The sequence below is a fragment of the Pan troglodytes genome, chromosome 18 (genome assembly GCF_028858775.2).
Source record: "Pan troglodytes isolate AG18354 chromosome 18, NHGRI_mPanTro3-v2.0_pri, whole genome shotgun sequence".
In the NCBI taxonomy this organism is placed as follows: Eukaryota; Metazoa; Chordata; class Mammalia; order Primates; family Hominidae; genus Pan; species Pan troglodytes.
This window is the reverse complement of record NC_072416.2, coordinates 51168648-51189894: the sequence shown is the minus strand read 5'-3', so window position 1 is coordinate 51189894 and position 21247 is coordinate 51168648. Positions and strand designations below refer to the sequence as shown.

General features: G+C 35.4%; 1 protein-coding gene across 37 annotated transcripts in view; it reads right to left on the bottom strand.

Annotated features, from left to right (window-relative positions):
- Window positions 1–21247, bottom strand: part of CHD9 (chromodomain helicase DNA binding protein 9) — a 272245-nt gene that overhangs the window by 108964 nt on the left and 142034 nt on the right. For 24 of the 37 annotated variants that reach the window (XR_010152345.1, XM_009430786.5, XM_054668389.2 and 21 more), the window contains one exon: window positions 8514–8845. Coding sequence is in view for 36 of the 37 variants with exons in the window: in XM_009430786.5 (XP_009429061.2) it covers window positions 8514–8845 (332 nt within the window). In the remaining variant the exon portion in view is untranslated. Of the gene's footprint in view, window positions 1–8513; window positions 8846–9617; window positions 9904–9979; window positions 10063–21247 lie in introns of those variants that run through there. The other 13 variants (XM_063797125.1, XM_063797126.1, XM_054668393.2 and 10 more) reach the window with 2 other exon arrangements.

Here is a 21247-nt window from a genome sequence, read left to right as displayed (position 1 = left end):
AAAATGTTTCCCATCACACCTCAGATAAGCCTTTTGTTATACTAATTATTTGAAAATTTTACTTAAAAACAAAAAAGCAACTTTCACTTTATTTTCCACATATTCTGTATTATTCTTCCAACATTGTTCTACATGTCTGGAATAGCATCTTATTTCATGAACTCATTAGTCATTTTTAACAACCCATGCAAAAATCGTTTTCAGATTCTAACTTTGTAAGAGATATTTCAGATATATAGTATTTCCCTACTAAACCTTCTAAGTCCAAAATGTTACACATGCCTTTTCTATTTAAAAAGGGTACGTTTCCATGATAGGAAAAAAGTCAATTCTGAAGTCATTTTTGACTGATACAATTCTGGGTTAATTTGGGTGGCATTTTAAAATTAGATTTTAAAAAACCCCAGTAATTCTGAATTAAAAAAAAAAAGAAAGAAAGAAAGAAAGAAAGAAAAGAGTATGAGCCAGGCGCAGTGGTATGCACCCGTAGTTCTAGCTACTTGGTAGACTGAAGTGGGAGAAGACTTGAGCCTAGGAGTTCGAGGCCAGCCTGGGAAACAAAGTAAAACCCTATTTCTAAAATATTATAAATTTTTTTTAAATAAAATGATCTATCTATCTAGAGAGAGAGATTTTAGAAATAGGGTTATTTACAATGAACCTTGAAAACTGTAAATCTTACCAATTTATTATAGATTCTAAAATGGTATCTAGGTAATATTACAGAGGCACAATTAATTAGGTTGGTATCAGATCAGCAGTGCCTAAATGTTTGGGGAAAGCTTCATGAAAGCTATTTAAAATACAGATTCTAGACAGGTGTGGTGGCTCACGCCTGTGATCCCAGCACTTTTGGAAGCCGAGAAGAAAGGATCACCTGAGGTCAGGAGTTCAAGATCAGCCTGGCCAACATGGCGAAACCCCATCTCTACTAAAAATACAAAAATCAGCTAGGCGTGATGGCACATGTCTGTGATCCCAGCTACTTGGGAGGCTGAGGCAGGAGAATCGTTTGAACCTGGGAGGCAGAGGTTGCTGTAAGCCAAGATCTGCACCACTGTACTCCAGCCTGGGCGACAAAGCAAGACTCTGTCTCAAAAATAAAATAAAATACAGATTCTTTATGAGAAAATGCCCAACAAACTCAAATTGATGTACATTCTACAGAATAACTGGCCAGTATGTTACAAAAATGAAAACATCATAAAAGAAAAAAGTCTGAGGAGCTATCCTAAATTGAAGGAGACTAAGGAGATATGACAACAAAATGAAATGTAGGATCCTGAATTGGATCCTGGCCAACAAAAAAAGGGGAACCGACAAAACTTGCATGAGGTCTGCAGATTGGTTAATAGGATTATTAAAATGTTTATTTCCTGGTTTTGATAATTGTGCTATGGTTCATAAGATGTTAACATTTGAGGAAGGTGAGTGAAGAGCTTAAGGGAACTCTGACCTATTTTTGTACTTCTGACATTACTTCAAAATAAAAGTAAGAAAAAAATAACCCATCCAGTTTTGTGGGTCCCAAACCCAGGATTCTGATCTAAAAACGACTCTAATATGACTTTTAAAATATTCCCTAAGAGTTCTGGTGCTCTACCAGGTTTGGGAACCACTGGCTCGGAGAGTAAAAATTAGTATAGAAAACTCTAGAAACAAATATTCAGAATAATACAACTATTTTATATTTATAGAACACTTAAAATTTTAAAGTGCTTTTTCCTACAGTACCTCAGTTGATTCTGAGAAAAACTCTGAGATAGGCAAGGCAGGTAGGTATTGGTCCCACCATACAGACAGGCAGTGTTCAGTTCCAAAAGATGATCCCTTTATTCCTAGATTATGAGTTCCAACATATCTTATTGATTTTAAAATAAAATGACACATATACTCCAACCAGTTAACAGATATCTAATATCAATTAACATAATGACAAAAGAGAAATATGAAACTATATTATCTTTTAGTAAATTTTAAAGATTAAAATTTACCTGACTTTCATAAAATCAGAAATCTCTATTATGTATACAATGACAACAGATAGCCATAAATGTTATCTGAAGGAAATCAGATGTTTCAGTAGCAGAAAAAATAAAATCAGTTAAGCAAAACACCCAATTGCTATAGAACACTCCATTCTTCCATCATGGATTACAAAGAGTTTACTATATTAATTCTAAAATAAAATTTCATTATAAATACATGCTTCAAATAAACTGATAGTTTGCTAGTCTAAGGAGAAATATCCCCAAAGAAAGCAACAAAGTGATACAGAATATATTAATAATAAAAAGCTTTATGCAAATTTTGGTCTTGAAAACATTAAAAGGATCTGTTATCAATGTTAGCAAAATGTAGCAACAGATACTCAGGCAAGGAAAAAACCTAAATATCAAAACATAGGTTGTTTCTGACAGCAAAGGGCAATTTCAAACTAAAGTATGAATTTGAAATGTAAATTCATTTGATAAGTACAGGCAGTAGAAAACCACAATGTTTATACTTAATATGTCTATATTTGATTTTCAGATGTAATTTATGCACTTATTTCAATCCTGCCCAAGTGTTAGTAGTACTTGCTGTGCAACAAGCTGTGTTCTACACTGCATCAATCTGTAATTGCCCCCTGTTGATTCTCTCATTGCAATAATTGGACAAACAATGAATCTTACCCAATTAGTCCATTTGTTGTAATTAATACATCCAATTCATCATAAGAGAAAAAAAAGGCAAAAATACAATGTCACATTATTTTTTCTTTGCAAGCTCAGTGAAAGGTACTGAGCCTATTTTTAAGTCCTCAAATATAAACTCAAAACACACACACACATACACACGCTCAGTGAAATGATGCCCATTTAAAGTTCAACTCAAGACCCCAAGCTTAAACTCATCTTAGAAAAACAAGCATGTATTAAAAGGGAGTTAAAACTGTAATCCTTAAATATGCGAAAGTTACATTGTATTATAAGCTTTTGGGAACTTGGACTATTACTTCCTGTTTAAAGTTGGACATCCTTTTTCAGAAAGGCTGAATTTACTGATGTATTTAATGTAAGTAAGAAATAAGGATCCAAGTTGTTAGCTACGTATTAATCAGCCAACACATTTATCAGCACAGTTGAATTCTTAACAGATATGTACTGTTGGCCGGACACGGTGGCTTATGCCTGTAATCCCAGCACTTTGGGAGGCCGAGGCAGGCGGATCGTGAGGTCAGGAGATCGAGACCACTGTGGCTAACACGGTAAAACCCCATCTCTACTAAAAAGAAATACAAAAAATTAGCCGGGCGTGGTGGCGGGCACCTGTAGTCCCAGCTACTTGGGAGGCTGAGGAAGGAGAATGGCATGAACCTGGGAGGCGGAGCTTGCAGTGAGTGGAGATGCGCCACTGCACTCCAGCCTGGGAGACAGAGCGAGACTCCGTCTCAAAAAAAAAAAAAAAAAGATATATATTGTTTTTTACGAACATCTCTGCAATCAGGAATCATTTAATAATCAATGATGTGCCATAGTTTTAACTGGCAATATTTGTCTTCTACTGACACATAAAATTAATGGTGTGTCTGTTTTATAATCAATGACACTTTAGATTCAATAAAATATGATACATCTATTTGTCAATGATAAACCTTACCAGCATGATTCATATAAAGGTACCATTCTTAAAAATGAAACTGCAAATCTTATTTGAAATTCGTAATAAGTTACATACATATCAACTCTTTCTGAGGATAAAGATGCTTCAGATTTTTACTAAGTTTTGTAATTTACATGCAAGCAGTAAAATCAGCAAAACATTTTATCTGCTTGGCTTTAAAAAAACCGTAGAACTTACAGGGAGACTACTAATGGCATGCCTAATAATAAAAAATTCATAATAAATTTAAACCATGCATTTTGACAACTGCTCTTTCGTTTATCATACACCAATAAACAATTAACACATTTATATTTAATTCGAGCATATATTATTTCAAAATTCCTATTATTTTGAAAACCTTGAAAGCAGGGCTTCATATGCCACTTTATTAACAAGAACTATGAAGTGACAATTTCTAATGATATGTCTTATTTTTCCCTCAGATTTTGTTCATCTTATTTTTCCTTTAAATTTTTATAGATAAGAATGTCTCTCTAAAGACATATATGTGGACATAGATGCTAGTTTTGTTAAAAAACACACCTATACATGTATGTACATATATATGATAGCACGTAATTAACAAATGTTATTTTCCTCCTTTCTTCTTGGAGGCAAATACAGACACAATATCATTTTGAGATCTAAATTAATGTTTTATTGTTTTTCTTCATAACATGACTTATACTTAATTCCTACTAGAGTTTGATAAATATCTCCAAATTTAGACATGTTCTAACTAAAAGTTATTTGTAGTACCTGACAACTACTATTCCTGTAACACATACAAAGGATAATTATGGTTAATACAAAAAGGAAAAGAGTTTAATCATAAAGGACAATAATTGATTAAATTTACAGGGCTATGAGAACATTTTTAAGTAACCAAAAGCATTCTACTTATGTCAGCCAGAAAATCTATAACAGAAGTAAATTCCAACTGACAACATGGAAACATAATTTAAATGTCAAAGTAATAAATCATAGGTTTAAAAATACTTCTATCGAATCATGTGAAATCCCATTCGATAATCTAAAACCAAACAGGGCCATAAGAAAATTCTACTGGAAGTCCTAGATTCTAAAATAAATTAGTAAAATTCATCCTAACTCTCTAATATTACTAAACTATTAGTTATATCCCTGTGGTTTTATGAATGGATTAGCCTCCATTTCTGTTTTCAATTTAACAGATCAAGTTCAACCCTTTGGTATCATTTAATATTTAACCTTCTTTCCATTCATCCATCCATCCCATAAAATTCATCCCATTCCATTCATGGAGCATCTATTATGTACCTACTGTTACTGAAGGAATACTCACTATTTTGTACGAAAGGCAGCTTTTAGAACCTGACTGCCAAGATCATAAAAAACACCAAAGCAGATAAAAGTTTTGCAGGCCTACCTCACCCTTCATTTTGCACCTGCCATTTCCATTTCAACTCACACCCTTCCACATAATTACAAGCAACTCCCTCAAACTCCAGACACATTTCAAACTGTATCTATCCTAAATGCTACTTTAGCTAACCTGATCAACAGAGGAATAGTCATGTCAAAATAGCCATTAATAAGTTAATCTATTATTCCCCTTAACAAGTAGCAACTGTGTTTTCCTGCTTAATTTTTAAGCTGATCTTATTTAGGAACAGAGCCTTAATGGAAAGAGAACTGAGGTAGCTGAATGAGTGTGGGCTTGAAGGAAGGGGTGTGGCTCCTGGCCTTGGCTTTTTCCTTAAATAGCTATGCTATTTATGTTGTCAGAAAACAATAATGACTAACATTTACTGAACACTAAGCATATTCCAGGTACTATTTTGTATATTAACTGATTTAGTCTTCAAAATAACACTATGAGGCAAGTACTATCCTATCCCCATTTTACAGAGGAGGAACCTAAAGCATGAGGATGTTAGCTTTTTGTACAGGATTACACTGCTTGTAAGTGATGAAACTGGAATCTGAACAAATGCAACTGGCTCCAGAGGCAAAGAATTTAACCCCATTATCACACTGTATGCCCACTCTAACTCACAGAATTGTAAAAATGAAATGAGACTCTAAGAAAGTGCTCCGAAAAGGACATTCTATTCTTTGCATTGGAAAAAAAGTTAATCTGTAAAAGTGACAACGAAAAGGTTTCAAGCTCATTAGCAAGCAGGGGCAGTATTGCTTTTCTTCAGATTAGTCTTCCTAGATTACATCAAATCACATATATGGGTTAAATAAACACCAACCCTGATGACATCAACCATAAATTATTGTTTACAAATTTAGTTACTTTAAAAAAAAAATTTTTTTTTTTTTTGAGATGGAATCTCGCTCTGTCAGCCAGGCTGGAGTGCAGTGGTGCAATCTCGGCTCACTGCAACCTCTGCCTCCCAGGTTCACGCCATTCTCCTGCCTCAGCCTCCCGAGTAGCTGGGACTACAGGTGCCCGCCACCACGCCCGGCTAATTTTGTTTTTGTATTTTTAGTAGAGATGGGGTTTCACGGTGTTAGCTAGGATGGTCTCAATCTCCTGACCTCGTGATCCGCCCGCCTTGGCCTCCCAAAGTGCTGGGATTACAGGCATGAGCCACCGCGCCCGGCCATTAATTTTAAAATTTATATTTTACACTGCTGTTGATTAAGTTGCACTGCTTTCCAAATTAACTAATATCAATAATTTGGTATTAGGAACAGCCCAATTGTCCTAAAATTAATAGAAAAATAAAAAAATTTAAATGAGATGTTTAATTATAAAATGGTGCTAGTTGAAATGATGCAACTGAACTTTACTTAAATGATTCTTCACCCAAAAATTTAAAACTCACCAAATTCAAAATTACAAAGTATAGTGGCTTATTGGAAAGCACAGTAATGAAATATTTCATTGGCTAATACTGGAATTCTGGATTGTATATGAATTTCATTTATTCCAACTATGCCTTTTCCTCCAACATGACAATAATTTTTGTCTTTGACTGATATAAATGATTAAGACACTGTTTTACTCTAACAGCTTAGTAATACGTACGCAAACTTCAATTCTACTTATCTGCCTGCGACTTATAAATTCTTCTATCAAAAAGGCCTATATTTTCAACAATTTTTCTTTTCTAGCAACTACTCAATATTTTACCATGTATTTAGCCAAAACAGAAAAAATATTTCTAGTACAATTCTTATCGATTTTGTTTTCTAGAATTTGCTACCTCTAGAAAAATTGGTCAATGTTGTGCAATATTAAAATAATTTACTATGAATAATTTACCTACTCCTAACAAAAACACAGATATCACAAAACTAGTCAGTACTCCGCTTCAGTGTTACTACTCCCCTTACTATATTAATTCACTTTTCTAAAAATCTGTGTTTCTCTCTAATTTAATTATTTCTAGTTTTCTCTTATGTACAATGTTTTTTCTTAAACTAGATTTACTTCTGGTATCTTTTGCCTTTAGCTGTTCCTTCCCAAGTTTGAGGCAAGTAACGGTTAGTGTAACTTTTAAAAGTTTATCAACCAATTTCCTCATTTTATGCACTGTTTTTCAAAACGTTACTCTTCCAAATAGTATTCTACTCTGTCTAGATCTCTGAACAAGTTAAAACTGGAAACCCTTAATTATATTAAATTTTGGTTCAGCAAAAGACTAAATATGGGATTTCCTGAATTAAAACTGGGCAGAGCTTTGGAAAAATAAGTTACTTTCATACCTAAAACCTCTAAAAAAAACAATAAAAGAAGTAGAAATCTTTCAAATTTCATTTTAGCTGTCTGCAAGTAAAATGCAAAATCAATATGATTATTAATCTATTATAACAAGAGAGCCCATATTATTTAATCGTTTGGACCTGAATGACATAAGGACCAAACTAAATAATTTGGTGGTTACATTTAAAATGCTAAGAATTCATTTGATTTATAAAATTGCATTAGTTCTAAATATCTATATAATATATCAACAATTTCTGAGCAAATAAAGATTTTCACAATAAAGACATTCTTTATTGCGGACTTTTTGTGAAAAAGAGAAAAGTTGGATTGACCCCTTTATGTCAAATTTCCACATGAAGTCCTCAAAAATAACCAGTCCTGAAAAAACAATTCTAAACTATGTTGGCTTAGTTATGCTTACCCTTGCATGCTAAGCAAATACACCTATAAAGCAAATTATAACATTTACTGTATTTTATTTTTTGAAAATATTTTGGATAAGCAGTAAAATACATAGGATTAATATATCCTCCTAGAGCAATTCTTTGTCCTTATAATTCTCTTGGAGCATTAATCCTCACCTGGCCTCTTTATTACATAAAGTAAATCAGACTATATGGAAGTAAATCAGTAAGATCTGGCAACCACTTATTGTTGATTTATATGGTATTAGTGGTTTTTTTTTGCCATTTCATTCAGTCCAAAGTTGTGGTTTTATTAAGAAAATATTACATTTCATGTTTCCAAACTATGAGTGCTCAGTGAGGCACAAGTACAACCAAGAGAAAAAGAATCTTATAAAGAATTTCAATGCATGCTCTGTAAAGAAAGTGAATATGAAACTGGCACAGCAATATGGATTTCATTTTGTTTGTTTTTATCCTTTTCCTGATTCGTATACTGAAATATTTTACTACTTTAAATCCCTTTTAATAATATTAACATACAAAAAGCTACATTCTACATTCATAGAACCATAAAATTTGGGAGATCCTGGAATATTATCTAATTCATTCGGCAATGAAATAAAGCACACATAGTAGCCAACAATTTAAAACTCAAATATGGGAGTAAATATACTCAAATCAAAAGTAGATGGTTGGACAGTTTGAACTTTAACAGAACATTGAAAGGAATTAAATTTAATTCTTAACCAACTTACCCAATTTTTGTCTTCTCTTTTAACTTAGAACATGTTTTTGTTTTTTTGCTGTCTTTGTCCTTTGGCTTGGATTTCATCCTTCTACCTTTCTTTTCCTCTTTTCCTTCAACTGAAGCAGTAGGAAAGTTTTCAGGGCTCATTACTCGTGGAATATTGCGTTCCCCACGCTCCTTTGCTTTTGCTATGGCCTCTGATATTATACGATTAGCCTTTTCTTGCTTGCTTTCTGATTCCACCTTTTTTCTCTGCTTCTTCTCAGACATGACCCTCACCTGGGTATTCTGCAACTTAGTATATGTCCCAGAACCATTGCTCTTCTTGGAAGATGGAGGCTACAGAAATAAAAATATTTTTTATAGAATATACCAAAGTACGTCTAAAACAATTGTCACAAATATCTGAAAATCTTAAATTATGTTTAGAGAGGTAAAATTACATTAGCAAATATGTGAGTGCTACAAACAAATTTAAAACATTTTGCTTATCAAGAAATTAGTACAGATATAAACAGCTCAATTGCTACTTTTAAAAATGAAGGTTAAAGAAGAATAATATAGATTCATTGATATTTTCATAGCATTCTTGGTTAGTTGATTCAAGTTTTGTCCTGTAAAGATAGTTGATTCAAATTTTATCCCATAAATATTCTGTGCATTTGGAATAAAAGTCTTTCCTTTCCTCTTCCCTCCAAAATTCTGAACATTAATAAATTTTTAAATAATTTTAATTTAGAATTACTCCATACAGTTTATTATGGCTTTTAGAAAAATAAAGCCTCTGCTTTACGACTACAACCTGAAATCATTTAATATTTAAGTGCAGCAACACAGCTAGTTAGTAAACAGACATTCTCATACTTAAAATTAGAGAAAGTTTTAGTTTTCCCATGGAAGAGTTAAATGTGAAAAATTTTTTTCTTTTTCTATATCATAATTGTTTTGCTCAAGCAATTTGGGAAATAAACAAGTTTTACAGTCTTACATTAAAATTATTAATATTTAGCAATATCACAGGAAGCAGATCAAGAGCATTTTAAAAAGAATTTCCTCTTCAAACACGCATTCATCCACATATACTTAGATCACAGTTTTGTTATGTTCTTACCCGTAAACATGCCTCTGACTATACCAAAGGAAAAAACCATCAGGAATTTCCAAACACATTTTCATGCTGATTCCAGTGTGCTTCACTGGATATTTTTTCTATACCTGCCTCATCAAAGGTTTCATAGCAGTGCTGCAGCACTGGGAAAGGAAGGAGGGTTTAGAATTGCTCACTAAAATGCCACCTTAAGGCCTACAGGCTATAACAAATAACCAAGACTCGAGGAAACAGCAACAAGCTCAAGATGGCGATGCAGTACGACTCCCGTAGCAGCAGCCAGTAATAAGGAAGGTTATTCAATCCCATTAGCCTTTTAGCCCAAAGAACCCCTCCTCCTCCCACTCATTCAGGCTTTCACTTACCCTTCCTCTTGGCCTCTTCACTGAAGACATTTTTGGCGTCAGACAAAGGCTTGCCCTCTGCTTTTTCACCACCCCAGGCAGTGCTCAAGAAAAAAGCATTGAAAGAAGATTCCTAAATGGCCTATTTAGCAAGCTGCAACCAAGAGATGCACAACCCTCCACAAATACACATTTTGATTTATCAACACATTTCTGCCTTGGCAAGTTTATATCTACTGTTCACCCTATTTAGGTATGAAAAAGGCTGTAAACACTCCTAAAAAGCTGAGTTTCCTCAATAGCTGTAAGCAGATAGCCAGATTCCAACAAAGCACAGAAAGAAATGAATGCACAAAGCATCAAAATGCATCAGCATGAATATTAGAGATGTCGTTAAAAATACTGACTCCTTCTGCGGAAGTAGGCCAGCAGATGGTGCTACCAGTTATTATTCCATTAGACTCTGCAATTTAACCCCCAATGGACTGTTCTTCCCTCCATGTAACACATTAACTCTCACTCTGCCATTTCCTGCAGTAAAGTTTTAAAAAATATACATAAAAATCTGATAAAAAAAAAATCACCTGAGAACTAAACTGTGGTAAAATGGCATTATGTGGCTATCAATATTTAAAAAAAAACAAAATCCAAAGCAATTTTTATTGGAGAAAAATACTTTTCTCCAAGATACTCTAAAATATTTAAAATATGAAATAGCTGAAGATTAGCAAAGGGTTAAAGAGGTCATGCAAATGAACCCAAAATAAGTTTAAGAAATTAGATAAGGTTTCTTATAATTTTTCTAACAAAAAGCTAACAGTGTTATTTTGAAAATACAGAAATGAAGCTATTTTCATTTGAATTATAAAAAGAAGCTTAAAATTTTGAAATGAACAAATGAGAACTGTTTATAAAGATTACTAACAATGTTAAAATTGTTTCATCGTCTTAACATGGATGAATACATTTTTTTCGTAACATAAAAAACCTTTCTGACCTTTCCTCCTAACCTTCTATTTTAACTGCACTGATGAGTTTTTCAGGTAAAACTGTAGGTTTAGTTCCATAGCAAGTCAACTTGAATTTGAACATCAGTACAACTTTTCTTTCTATAAAAATGGATTCTATTTTAGTAAGCAATGCCCTTAAATCACTAAAACAAAATTTCACTCCTTTAAAATTCAAGTTTACCTCTTTCATCAATGCCATTTTTTCAGTTGGTCCTGGTTAGTCATCTGATATCACTATAAAACAACATTGGGTTCTCCCCTCTGCCCCTTTTAGGTACCAAAGGCCTCAAAACAGAAACAACACTATCTAAACAGGGCTCTAGAAAGACCCATCTGGACGGCATGAGAGATTAAAGGCAGAGGACAAGTAAGGACGAGGAAAGGATCTGACTTGAGATGTCATCAATGTGAAAATAATAACAATAATGAGATAACACTTACAGACTGCTTACTAAGTGCCAGGGATTATTCTAACTATTTTACATTTAATAACTAATTTAATCCTGATTAATAATAGGGTAACAACAGTGATAATGGAGACAAGGGGCTGGCTAATGAGAGAAATACTCTGATAGTAGCATTACAAAGAGACAGAATGGAACTGAGAGAGCAAACAATTACAAAAATCATTATGATAATAAGAGCTAAAATGTAGTGCTTACTACGTACCAGGCACTATTCCTAATATTTCCTATATATTGAATCAATCTTCAGAACAACCCTGTAAGATAGGTACTACTGTTATTCCCATTTTATATGAGGATACTGGGGGATAGAGAAATGATTTGCCCAAGATCACACAGCTACTGAATAGTGGAGCAGGGATTAAAAGACAAGGGGGTCTCGTTAGGGAGACCACACTCTTAACCATTATATTTTAATCATGTTTGGTTCAACTATCATAATTTACAGAGTTTAATTTGAGGACAAAGCAAAGTAGTAACATTCTCAAAATTGCAGAGATACCAAATAATAAGGCTAGGATGGTTTTTTTTTTTTTTTTTCCCGGTGCCCTTTCAAAAGTGTAGAAATCAACTAGACATAGGTGAGGCATGGCTGAGGAGCAGGAAGAGCCAGCACTTGGTTTCTCGACCAAGAAAAGGTAAAAGAAGGCCAGGTGTGGTGGCTCATGCCTATAATCCCAGCACTTTGGGAGGCCGAGGTGGGCGGATCACCTGAGGTTGGGAGTTCGAGACCAGCCTGACCAACATGGAGGAAAAATCGTCTCTACTAAAAATACAAAATTAACTGGGCCTGGTGGTGCATGCCTGTAATCCCAGCTACTTAGGAGGCTGAGGCAGGAGAACTGCTTGAACCTGGGAGGCGGAGGTTGTGGTGAGCAGAGATAACGCTATTGCACTCCAGCCTGGGCAACAAGAGTGAAACTCTGTCTTAATTTTTTTAAAAAAGTAAAAGAAATAGGAAACCTAGTTGAGAAAGAATGTGTATGTGTGTATAACAAGTTTAATTCTTTTCATACTGAGTTTGAAATGGAGATCTCTAGCAATTTGAAATTTGGGACTGGATCATCAGAGAGAGAAGTCAGGGCTGGAATGTAAGATGCAGATCCTCCTGCTGTTTTCTTCCATTACCCTTATAATTCACTGACACTATTCAAAGAACCTAAGAGGATTTCCAAAACAACTCACTTCTCTTATAAAGTTTTTCAATAGATTCTATTACCTGACTCAGAATCCCAACTGTTTAATAAATCTTAATAAATCTATGATGAAATATTTCCTCTGCTACTAGAATACAGCATTTTAAAACCATATTCCCACAGAATATCAACAGAGGTGTTAAGTAACTGAACATTTTTAATGTTGGTCATTTCCCAATTCACACACACAAACATACAATGTTATGGTTTTTCTGCCCTTCCCCCCACCATCTAAGCAGTCATCAAATTCTGCCAAATCTACTTAATTGTATTTTGGGTTTTTTTCCTCTTCTAAGTCCCCACAGCTCCTGCTTTATTAACTTTCTACTTGTTATACTGTGGTTATGTAGGAAATGTTCTGATCTGTAGAAAACATATACCAAAGTCTTTGGGGATGATGGATTACTAGGTCTGCACCCTATTCAAATGGAGTAAAATAATTTATTTGTACTATGCTTGCAATTTTTCTGTAAGTGTGATAGTTTCAAAATACAAAGTATTTAAAAATTTAAAATAAAGTCACAGGCCTTGCTCCCCATGAGCTTGTATGATTAAAATAATAGGCCGGGCACAGTGGCTCATGCCTGTAATCCCAGCCTTGGGGAGGCCAAGGTGGATGCATCACTTGAGGTCAGGAGTTCTAGATCAGCTTGGCCAACATGGTGAAACCCCGTCTCTACTAAAAATACAAAAACTAGCTGGGCATGGTGGCGCAAGTCTAATCCCAGTTACTCAGGGGGCTGAGGCAGGAGAATCGCTTGAACCCAGGAGGTGGAGGTTGCAGTCAGCTGAGATCATGCCACCGTACTCTAGCCTGGGCAACAGAGCGAAACTCTGTCTCAAAACAAATAAACAAACAAACATATAAACAAAAAAATACATAAAAGGCACATATATTAATATCATATCCAAATATTCATTAAAAAAGAAAAGCTATAGTACAAGAGATGATATCATATGTGATATGTTATTTTGATAGCACCTGGAAGGAATATATGGAAGACTCTATATATCATATTTCAGTACTGGGGAAACTCAAAGATTTATAGTATAAGCGTTTGTCAAAGACAGGTCATGACCTAATAGCAAGTCATGATACACATTTAAAGGGTCCAGACAACTACTAAAAAAACAACAACAAAACAAAAACAAAAAAACAAATAGAGTAGAAGAGGATAGTGTCAGACCCTTATGCATGCACTTCATGCCTCTAATAAAATTATAATTTTTCACACTACCTGTTACTCGCCTTTTCCTTCATGAGGAAAAGAAGCAAAGAGATTTGGGCAAGAAATTAGAGGTTTTAAAATCTGAGTGGGGACTTAGGTCCTTTCTCCTCTGGTGAAATAATTTCACATGTACCCAACAGCCATATTGGGAAATTCCTCCATTTCCAATATTTCAGTTGTATTAATAAAATTACTGGATCACTAGTGTGTGGATATAAGTAGAAATTATAAATTTTCAAAAAGAGAAGGGGAAAATGATCACATGACCACTGTACATTCAGAGAACAGGTTCCTCTCCTGGCAGGCTGGGGTGGTGAAGGTTATACACACACACACACACACACACACACAGTTATCTAAAGAAACATTCTACTTGACATAAATGTGTGTGTGTGTGTGTGTGTATATATATATATATATATTTTTTTTTTTTTTTTTTTTTTTTTTTTTTTTGAGATGGAGTCTTGCTCTGTCGCCCAGGCTGGAGTGCAGTGGCGTGATCTCGGCTCACTGCAAGCTCCGCCTCCCAGGTTCACGCCATTCTCCTGCCTCAGGCTCACGAGTAGCTGGGACTACAGGCGCCCGCCACCACGCCCGGCTAATTTTTTTGTATTTTTAGTAGAGACGGGGTTTCACCATGTTAGCCAGGATGGTCTCGATCTCCTGACCTCGTGATCTGCCCATCTTGGCCTCCCATAGTGCTGGGATTACAAGCGTGAGCCACCACGCCTGGCTCTACTTGACATATTTTTAAAATATGAAGAAATGCAAGGTCCCAGATATAATTCCTTAGTAAAAATAAAACACAGAACAATAAATTTTCAACAACAGAGATATAACTGCATTGTAGCTAAAATTCTCCCAACCTTTCTCAAGAGAGAGGAAGACTCTTAGGCTTTAGGCTTGGAGGACTAGGTGGATAGAAGTTTCAATGGAAGAGGACATAAAACAGAAGATAGCAAGCCTTGAGCAAGAATGAGTTTATCTGCCTAGAGAGACAATGTAGAATAACAGAAGAGAACCAGTGGTGAAACCCAAAAACAACAAGTTCCAGGAGCTAGCAGATGAAGAGGAGCTATTGAAGGAAAACAACAAGAAAATGCAAGAATGGTAAGGTAAGTATCAGGAGACAGTGGTGCCATGGAAGCCAAGAAAGGAAAGAATTAAAACCTCTGCAGTCAAAAGGAAAGTATCTTAAAGTAATTTGGTATTATAAAAATAATTTAATAAGGCATTTTACTTCTCTTAAATTGTTTATTGTAAGCTGGTGTACTGGTTTTTAGTCTCCTTATTTTTAAAATAGAAGCATAATAATTATTTACTTAAATATTCATATTAAATCAACCTAAAAACAATAGATTTGTAGTTAATTTTAGTAATATGTGTCAAACATTAGTATGGTGGCTTCTTTTGATTTTTATTTAATGCATACAACATTTTTCTTCAAACTATCAATAAATACATGTTTAAAGAGAAAAGAGAAAAAAACTGATCCAAGAGCAAATTATAATGTCAAACTTTTCCTGAATTTTACCCTTAGATTTGTTTTCAGAGTTTTTCATGGAAGTGGAACAATTATTTCACTTCACTTTCTTCACATCTGTGAACTACCATGCTCACAAATTGAAAGGTTTATTTTCGTCTTGTGACTCGCAGTAGTACTCAGGTTTACAATTTTAGATAACCATGACATTCCTTTTTTTTTTTAAGTGTCATAATCTTAATTTGCATTGATACAGTAATACTTTTTCAGGGTTGGCTTTATTTTAAGCATCCACATAAAAGTCCAGGCAAACAGTAGGTGTTCATACAAGTTTTGTTTCTTTTTTAAATACAAATGTACATCTAGCTTACAGGAAGCACAGGGAAAAAAGGAACTTGTTAAATGCAATCAACAAAATCCAGATGTAATCAGCAAAATGGGGATGCAATCAGTAAAATCCAGAGTGTAGGAAACTCCATAGGACAAAGGACTCTATTTCTTCAACAAAGAAACTGTAAGAAACAAAACAGAAAAGGGCAACCACAGAGTAAATGAGACTTAAGACTAATTGGAATGACAAAACAGAAAAAAAAAAAAAAGAGAGAGAGAGAAACTTAAAAGACCTCAACAAAATGCAACATGTGGAGCATTGCATTTGGTTTATATGTTTTCCAAGTTTAGATATTGGCCTGAACCAGCCAACTGTAAAAATAAATTTACTTAGCAACTGGAGAAATAGAAACCCTGACCAGATATTTGATTATATGAGAATTATGGTTATCTTTTTTAGGTGTGAAACTGGTTTTGTAGTTGTGTTTTAAAGACAAAAATCTAATGCAGGCATGGTGGCTCATGCCTGTAATCCCAGAACTTTGGGAGGCCAAGGCAGGAGGATTGCTTGAGGCCAGGAGTCCAAGGCCAGCCTGGGCAACATAGCAAGACACAATCTCTTAAAAAAAAAAATTTAAACTTAGCTAAGTGTGATGGTGTACATCTGTAGTCCTAGTTGCTTGGGAGGCTGAGGTGGGAGGATTACTTGAGCCCAGGAGCTTGAGGTTGCTGTGAGCTATGATTAGCCCCTGTACTCAAGTTGGGTTGGGTGACAGAGCAAAACCCTGTCTCAAAAAAAAAAAAAAACCTCAAACCGATCCCCCCAAATTTTTGCCTTTTAGATGTATAAATCAATGTATTTTTAGATGAATGATAAGACTAAGATGTACTTCAAAAATATCCATGGAGGGGGTGGCTATATTCATTAGATGGTAGTACAGATGCAACAGTGGCCATATAAATTGACAGCTGTCGGTGGCTGGGAGATGGATATTCTACTTCTGTGTCACTTGAAATGCTATATAATAAAGAAATTTAAAAATTTATATTCTGGAATAACAAGTAGTTTGGCATGACAAGGAAAGGAGATGCCTGTGGGAGAATGATAAGCAACAAGGACTAAAATATAACAGACTAGATTATCAACGGTGTTATAGGTTATGTTAAAATATCTAGACTTCATGCTGAAGGAATTAGGGAATTAATAAATGATTATATAGAGAGAACAGGATCACACTTTAAGACATAGGGGTACTAAGTGGTTTTGATAAAAATGCCAGAATAATCGATAAAATATTTTGGCTTAGAAAAAGGTCATACACGATCTAAAAACAAATAGTATTTAATCTATTTTACATTAGTATGCAGTACTTTTCCAAGCAAACTTGTTGCTTCCAAATAAGTCAAAAGTATATTTTTAAAACATCAAATCACAAACCTCACCAAGTTCACTACTTGCTGAAAACATTAAATATGCTGAATTCATCAGTCCATAAATTATCCCCAATACTTAAAGCTATTCTCAGCATAACATTGTGATTAAGGGCATGGGTTTTTGAGCCAGCCAGCCCTGGGTTCTGGTTCCAGTTCCATCATTTATCTGGGCCTCAGCTTCCTCAACTGTAAAATGTAGATAATAACAGTATTCATCTAATAGGGCTCTTGTGAAACCTAATAGATAATGCTTGTAGAGTGCTTTAGCATGGTGTCAGGCATACAAATACTGAGAGATATTAGGTATGGTTATTGTTATTGCTGTGATGTGATACTGTGCTCTTCTCAGTACATCATATCAGAGAGTAGATGATGTCAGTGTCTTATTATTGGTGATGTTACCCTTGGTTACTTGGTTAAAATAGTGTCTGCCAATTTATTCTCCATGTAAATGTCTTTTTTTATAATTAATACATAATTTATGGGAAGATATTTTGAGACTAGGCAAATATCCTGTTTCCCATATACATTTGCCCAATAATTCTAGCATTCATTGATTCTTGCCCATAACAATCATTACTGTGGTATTTGCCTGATGGAAAGTTTCTATTTCCATAATTCCTTCCACATTTTCAATTGGAATTCTACTCTAAACAAGAGCTGTCTCTTCTTCCTTTTAATTTATTCATTCATTTGTACCAATATAGACTCATAAATCTTGGCTCACTACAACCTCCACTCCCTGGGTTCAAGCAATTCTCATGCATCAGCCTCCCAAGTAGCGGGGATTACAGGTATCCGCCACCATGCCTGGCTAATTTTTGTGGTTTTTTTTTTTTTTTTTTTTTTGAGACAGAGTATTGCTCTGTTGCCCAGAATGGAGTGCAGTGGTGTGATCACGGCTCACTGCAACCCCTGCCTCCTGGGTTCAAGCAATTCTCCTGCCTCAGCCTCCCTAGTAGCTGGGACTATAGGTGCACACCACCACACCCAGCTAATTTTTGTACTTTTAGTAGAGATGGGGTTTCACCATGTTGGTCAGGCTGGTCTCGAACTCCTGACCTCATGATCAGCCACCTCAGCCTCCCAAAGTGCTGGGATTACAGGTATGAGCCACCGTGCCCAGCCTCATGTTTTTGTATTTTTAGTAGAGACAGGGTTTTGCCATGTTGGCCAGGCTGGTCTCGAACTCCTGACCTCAGATGACCCACCTGCCTCGGCCTCCCAAAGTGCTAGGATTACAGGCGTGAGCCACCGTGCCAGCCGATATTACTTTCTTCCTATGGTTTATAATCTGACACTATGATTACTTACTTGTTCAAAATGTCCTAACTTTGGCCATTTACAGCTCCTTCAAGTTGGTTCCTGTGTTCATAACCCCACCGTATTTCAAGCACTTCCTTATTTTCTGGTACTGTAAGATATTCCAGTTTTATGGTAAGAATAGTTTAATGGTCAAGATGGAAGTGGCTGAGATGGAAGCCACACTACAGTAGGTTAAGAAGCAAATGGAAACTACATGTTCTCACTTACATGTAGGAGCCAAATAATGGGTATACATAGACATACAGGGTGAAAGAACAGACACTGGAGACTCTAAAAGGTGGAAGGGTGGCAGCAGAGTCAGGGATGAAATACTACCAGTTGGGTACAATGTATACTATATAGGTGATGAGTACACTAAATGCCCAAACTTCACCACTATTCAAATATCTATGTATCTAAATCTGTAAAAATAAAACTTTAAAAACCTAAAAATAATTTAAAACATGACTTTAAGTAAAACAAAAGGTGAAATTTTTATTTTCAAAATATATATACATGTTTGTCTATATGAATATATATTAATATATGCTGAATGAATCAGGGAATCAATAAATGACTATATACAGAGAAGCAACAGGATCAGATTTTAAGATATAGAGTTGTTAAGTGGTTTCAATAAAAATCCATCTATGGGGCTAGGCACAGTAACTCTCATCTGTCCTATTTTGGAGATTCCTTGTAATAAAAGTGTAACTATGACTGTAACAGTTTTCAGTGGGTTTGGTTAGTCCTGCTGGCAAATTATTGAAACTGAGGGTACTTTTGGGAACCCCCAGAACTTGTAGCTGGTGTCAGAAGTGAGGACAGTCTTGGGACTGTGCTAACTTTGCAGTTTGGCTAACTCTGAGTAATGCTTCTCAATGAAAAAAAAAAAAGAAGTTTGGTGGCAAAATAAAGAGATCTTAATCTGCTATATTCAAATGCAAATTCCAATTAAAAAGATTTTTACATTTTTATAAGACTTATAAAATAATGAAAACTAGGATTGGCAATAATTCCATGCTATCAAAGACTTATCTATAGGAAATCTGAACTAAGAAAACTGCTTCCTTAAATATCCTAGGCGTTCCCATTCCATCTGTACAGAGGAACACATCTATGTGACAAGATTCAATATTCCTACATACATTTTAAACAAGTGAGCATGTTTGACTTAAGAGAAAAAGGACACAAGAAGAGGAACTGCATGACAGTCCGTTTAAAATATCATATGGAATAGAAATTATTTTTTGAGGCTTGAAAGAAGTTCAATTCTTTAAACAAATATTGAGGCCGGGTGTGGTGGCTCACGCCTGTAATCCTAGCACTTTGGGAGGCCGAGGCAGGCGGATCACAAGGTCAGGAGATTGAGACCATCCTGGCTAATACGGTGAAACCCCATCTCTACTAAAAATACAAAAAATTAGCCGGCTGTGGTGGCAGGAGCCTGTAATCCCAGCTACTTGGGAAGCTGAGGCAGGGGAATCGCTTGAACCCGGGAGGCGGAGGTTGCAGTGAGCCAAGATCGCACCACTACGCCACTGTACTCTAGCCTGGCGATAGAGCGAGACTCTGTCTCAAAAAAAAAAAAAAAAAAAAAAAAAAATTGAATGCTTATTATGAGTCAGGTGCTACTTGATGTTAGAACAATGGACGTGTAGTCTCTCAGAAAGAAATTTATAACTTGGTAGTATGAAACTATCACCAATGAGTAAAATGCAGAGGGAATCATAGTTAATAATACTCTTCATCAGCATGTTCCCTCCTTTAGAACCCCCTCCCCAACACTCTGTTCATATTGCTTTTGGAAGGCTCTAAAAATGGAAAAACAGGGTGGAGTACTATAGAAAAACCCATGGTTGGAGAGTCGATACGCTTGAGAAAATATAATTGGCTATGTAGGAAGGGAGAGGGTTTCTGTAATTCCAATCACAGAAAGAGTTCAAACCAAAAATGCTAGCGAGGCCGGGCATGGTGGCTCATGTCTGTAATCCCAGTACTTTGGGAGGCTGAGGTGGGCAGATCACCTGAGGTCAGTAGTTCGAGACCAGCCTGGCCAACATGGTGAAACCCCGTGTCTACTAAAAATATAAACATTAGCTGGGTGTGGTGGTGCACGCCTGTAGTCCTATCTACTCAGGAGGGTGACGGAGGTTATGGCGCAGAGATCGCACCACTGCACTACAGTCTGGGTGATACAGCGAGACTCCATCTCAAAAAAAAAAAAAAAGCTAGAATATTCACGTAGCAGAATGAGTTGAACTAGACAGGCTGCTTAGTCCCATTCAATTCTGGGATTTTAAGATACTACAAAAAAGTGTTAATATTTAAAATAATCAAGAACATGCAATAAGGTTATCTTATCTTCCATAACAGCATAATAGAGTCCTGATATAAAATACTTTCCTAGTTATATAAAGTACCCTGAGGTGCACTGGGAACCTGATTTTCTACTGCAACCTCACTGAATAAAGACCAGGTAGACTACACAAACATCAATTTGTTCGTGTATTGTTGAGTAAAAAATGTCACTCAAATCCTACTATAATTAAAAACAGGACACAGGATTAGATATGAAAATTAACATTTGTGCAATGTTTGATAGTTTACAGAGGACTTTAATCTGTTAAATGTTATCTCATTTAATTCTTCCAAACTCCTAGGAAATGGCTATAGTGGTGGTAGTGGTACTTGTTATTCCCATTTTAAAATGAAGGAGTCTTAGCCAAATTCCATAACCTTTCTACTAGTCTGCCAGTGTATCTCAGCCTTTTCTCTCTTCTACTCCCTTATTTTTAACACAATTAACACATTCATCACAGTAATCCATCTCAGCAC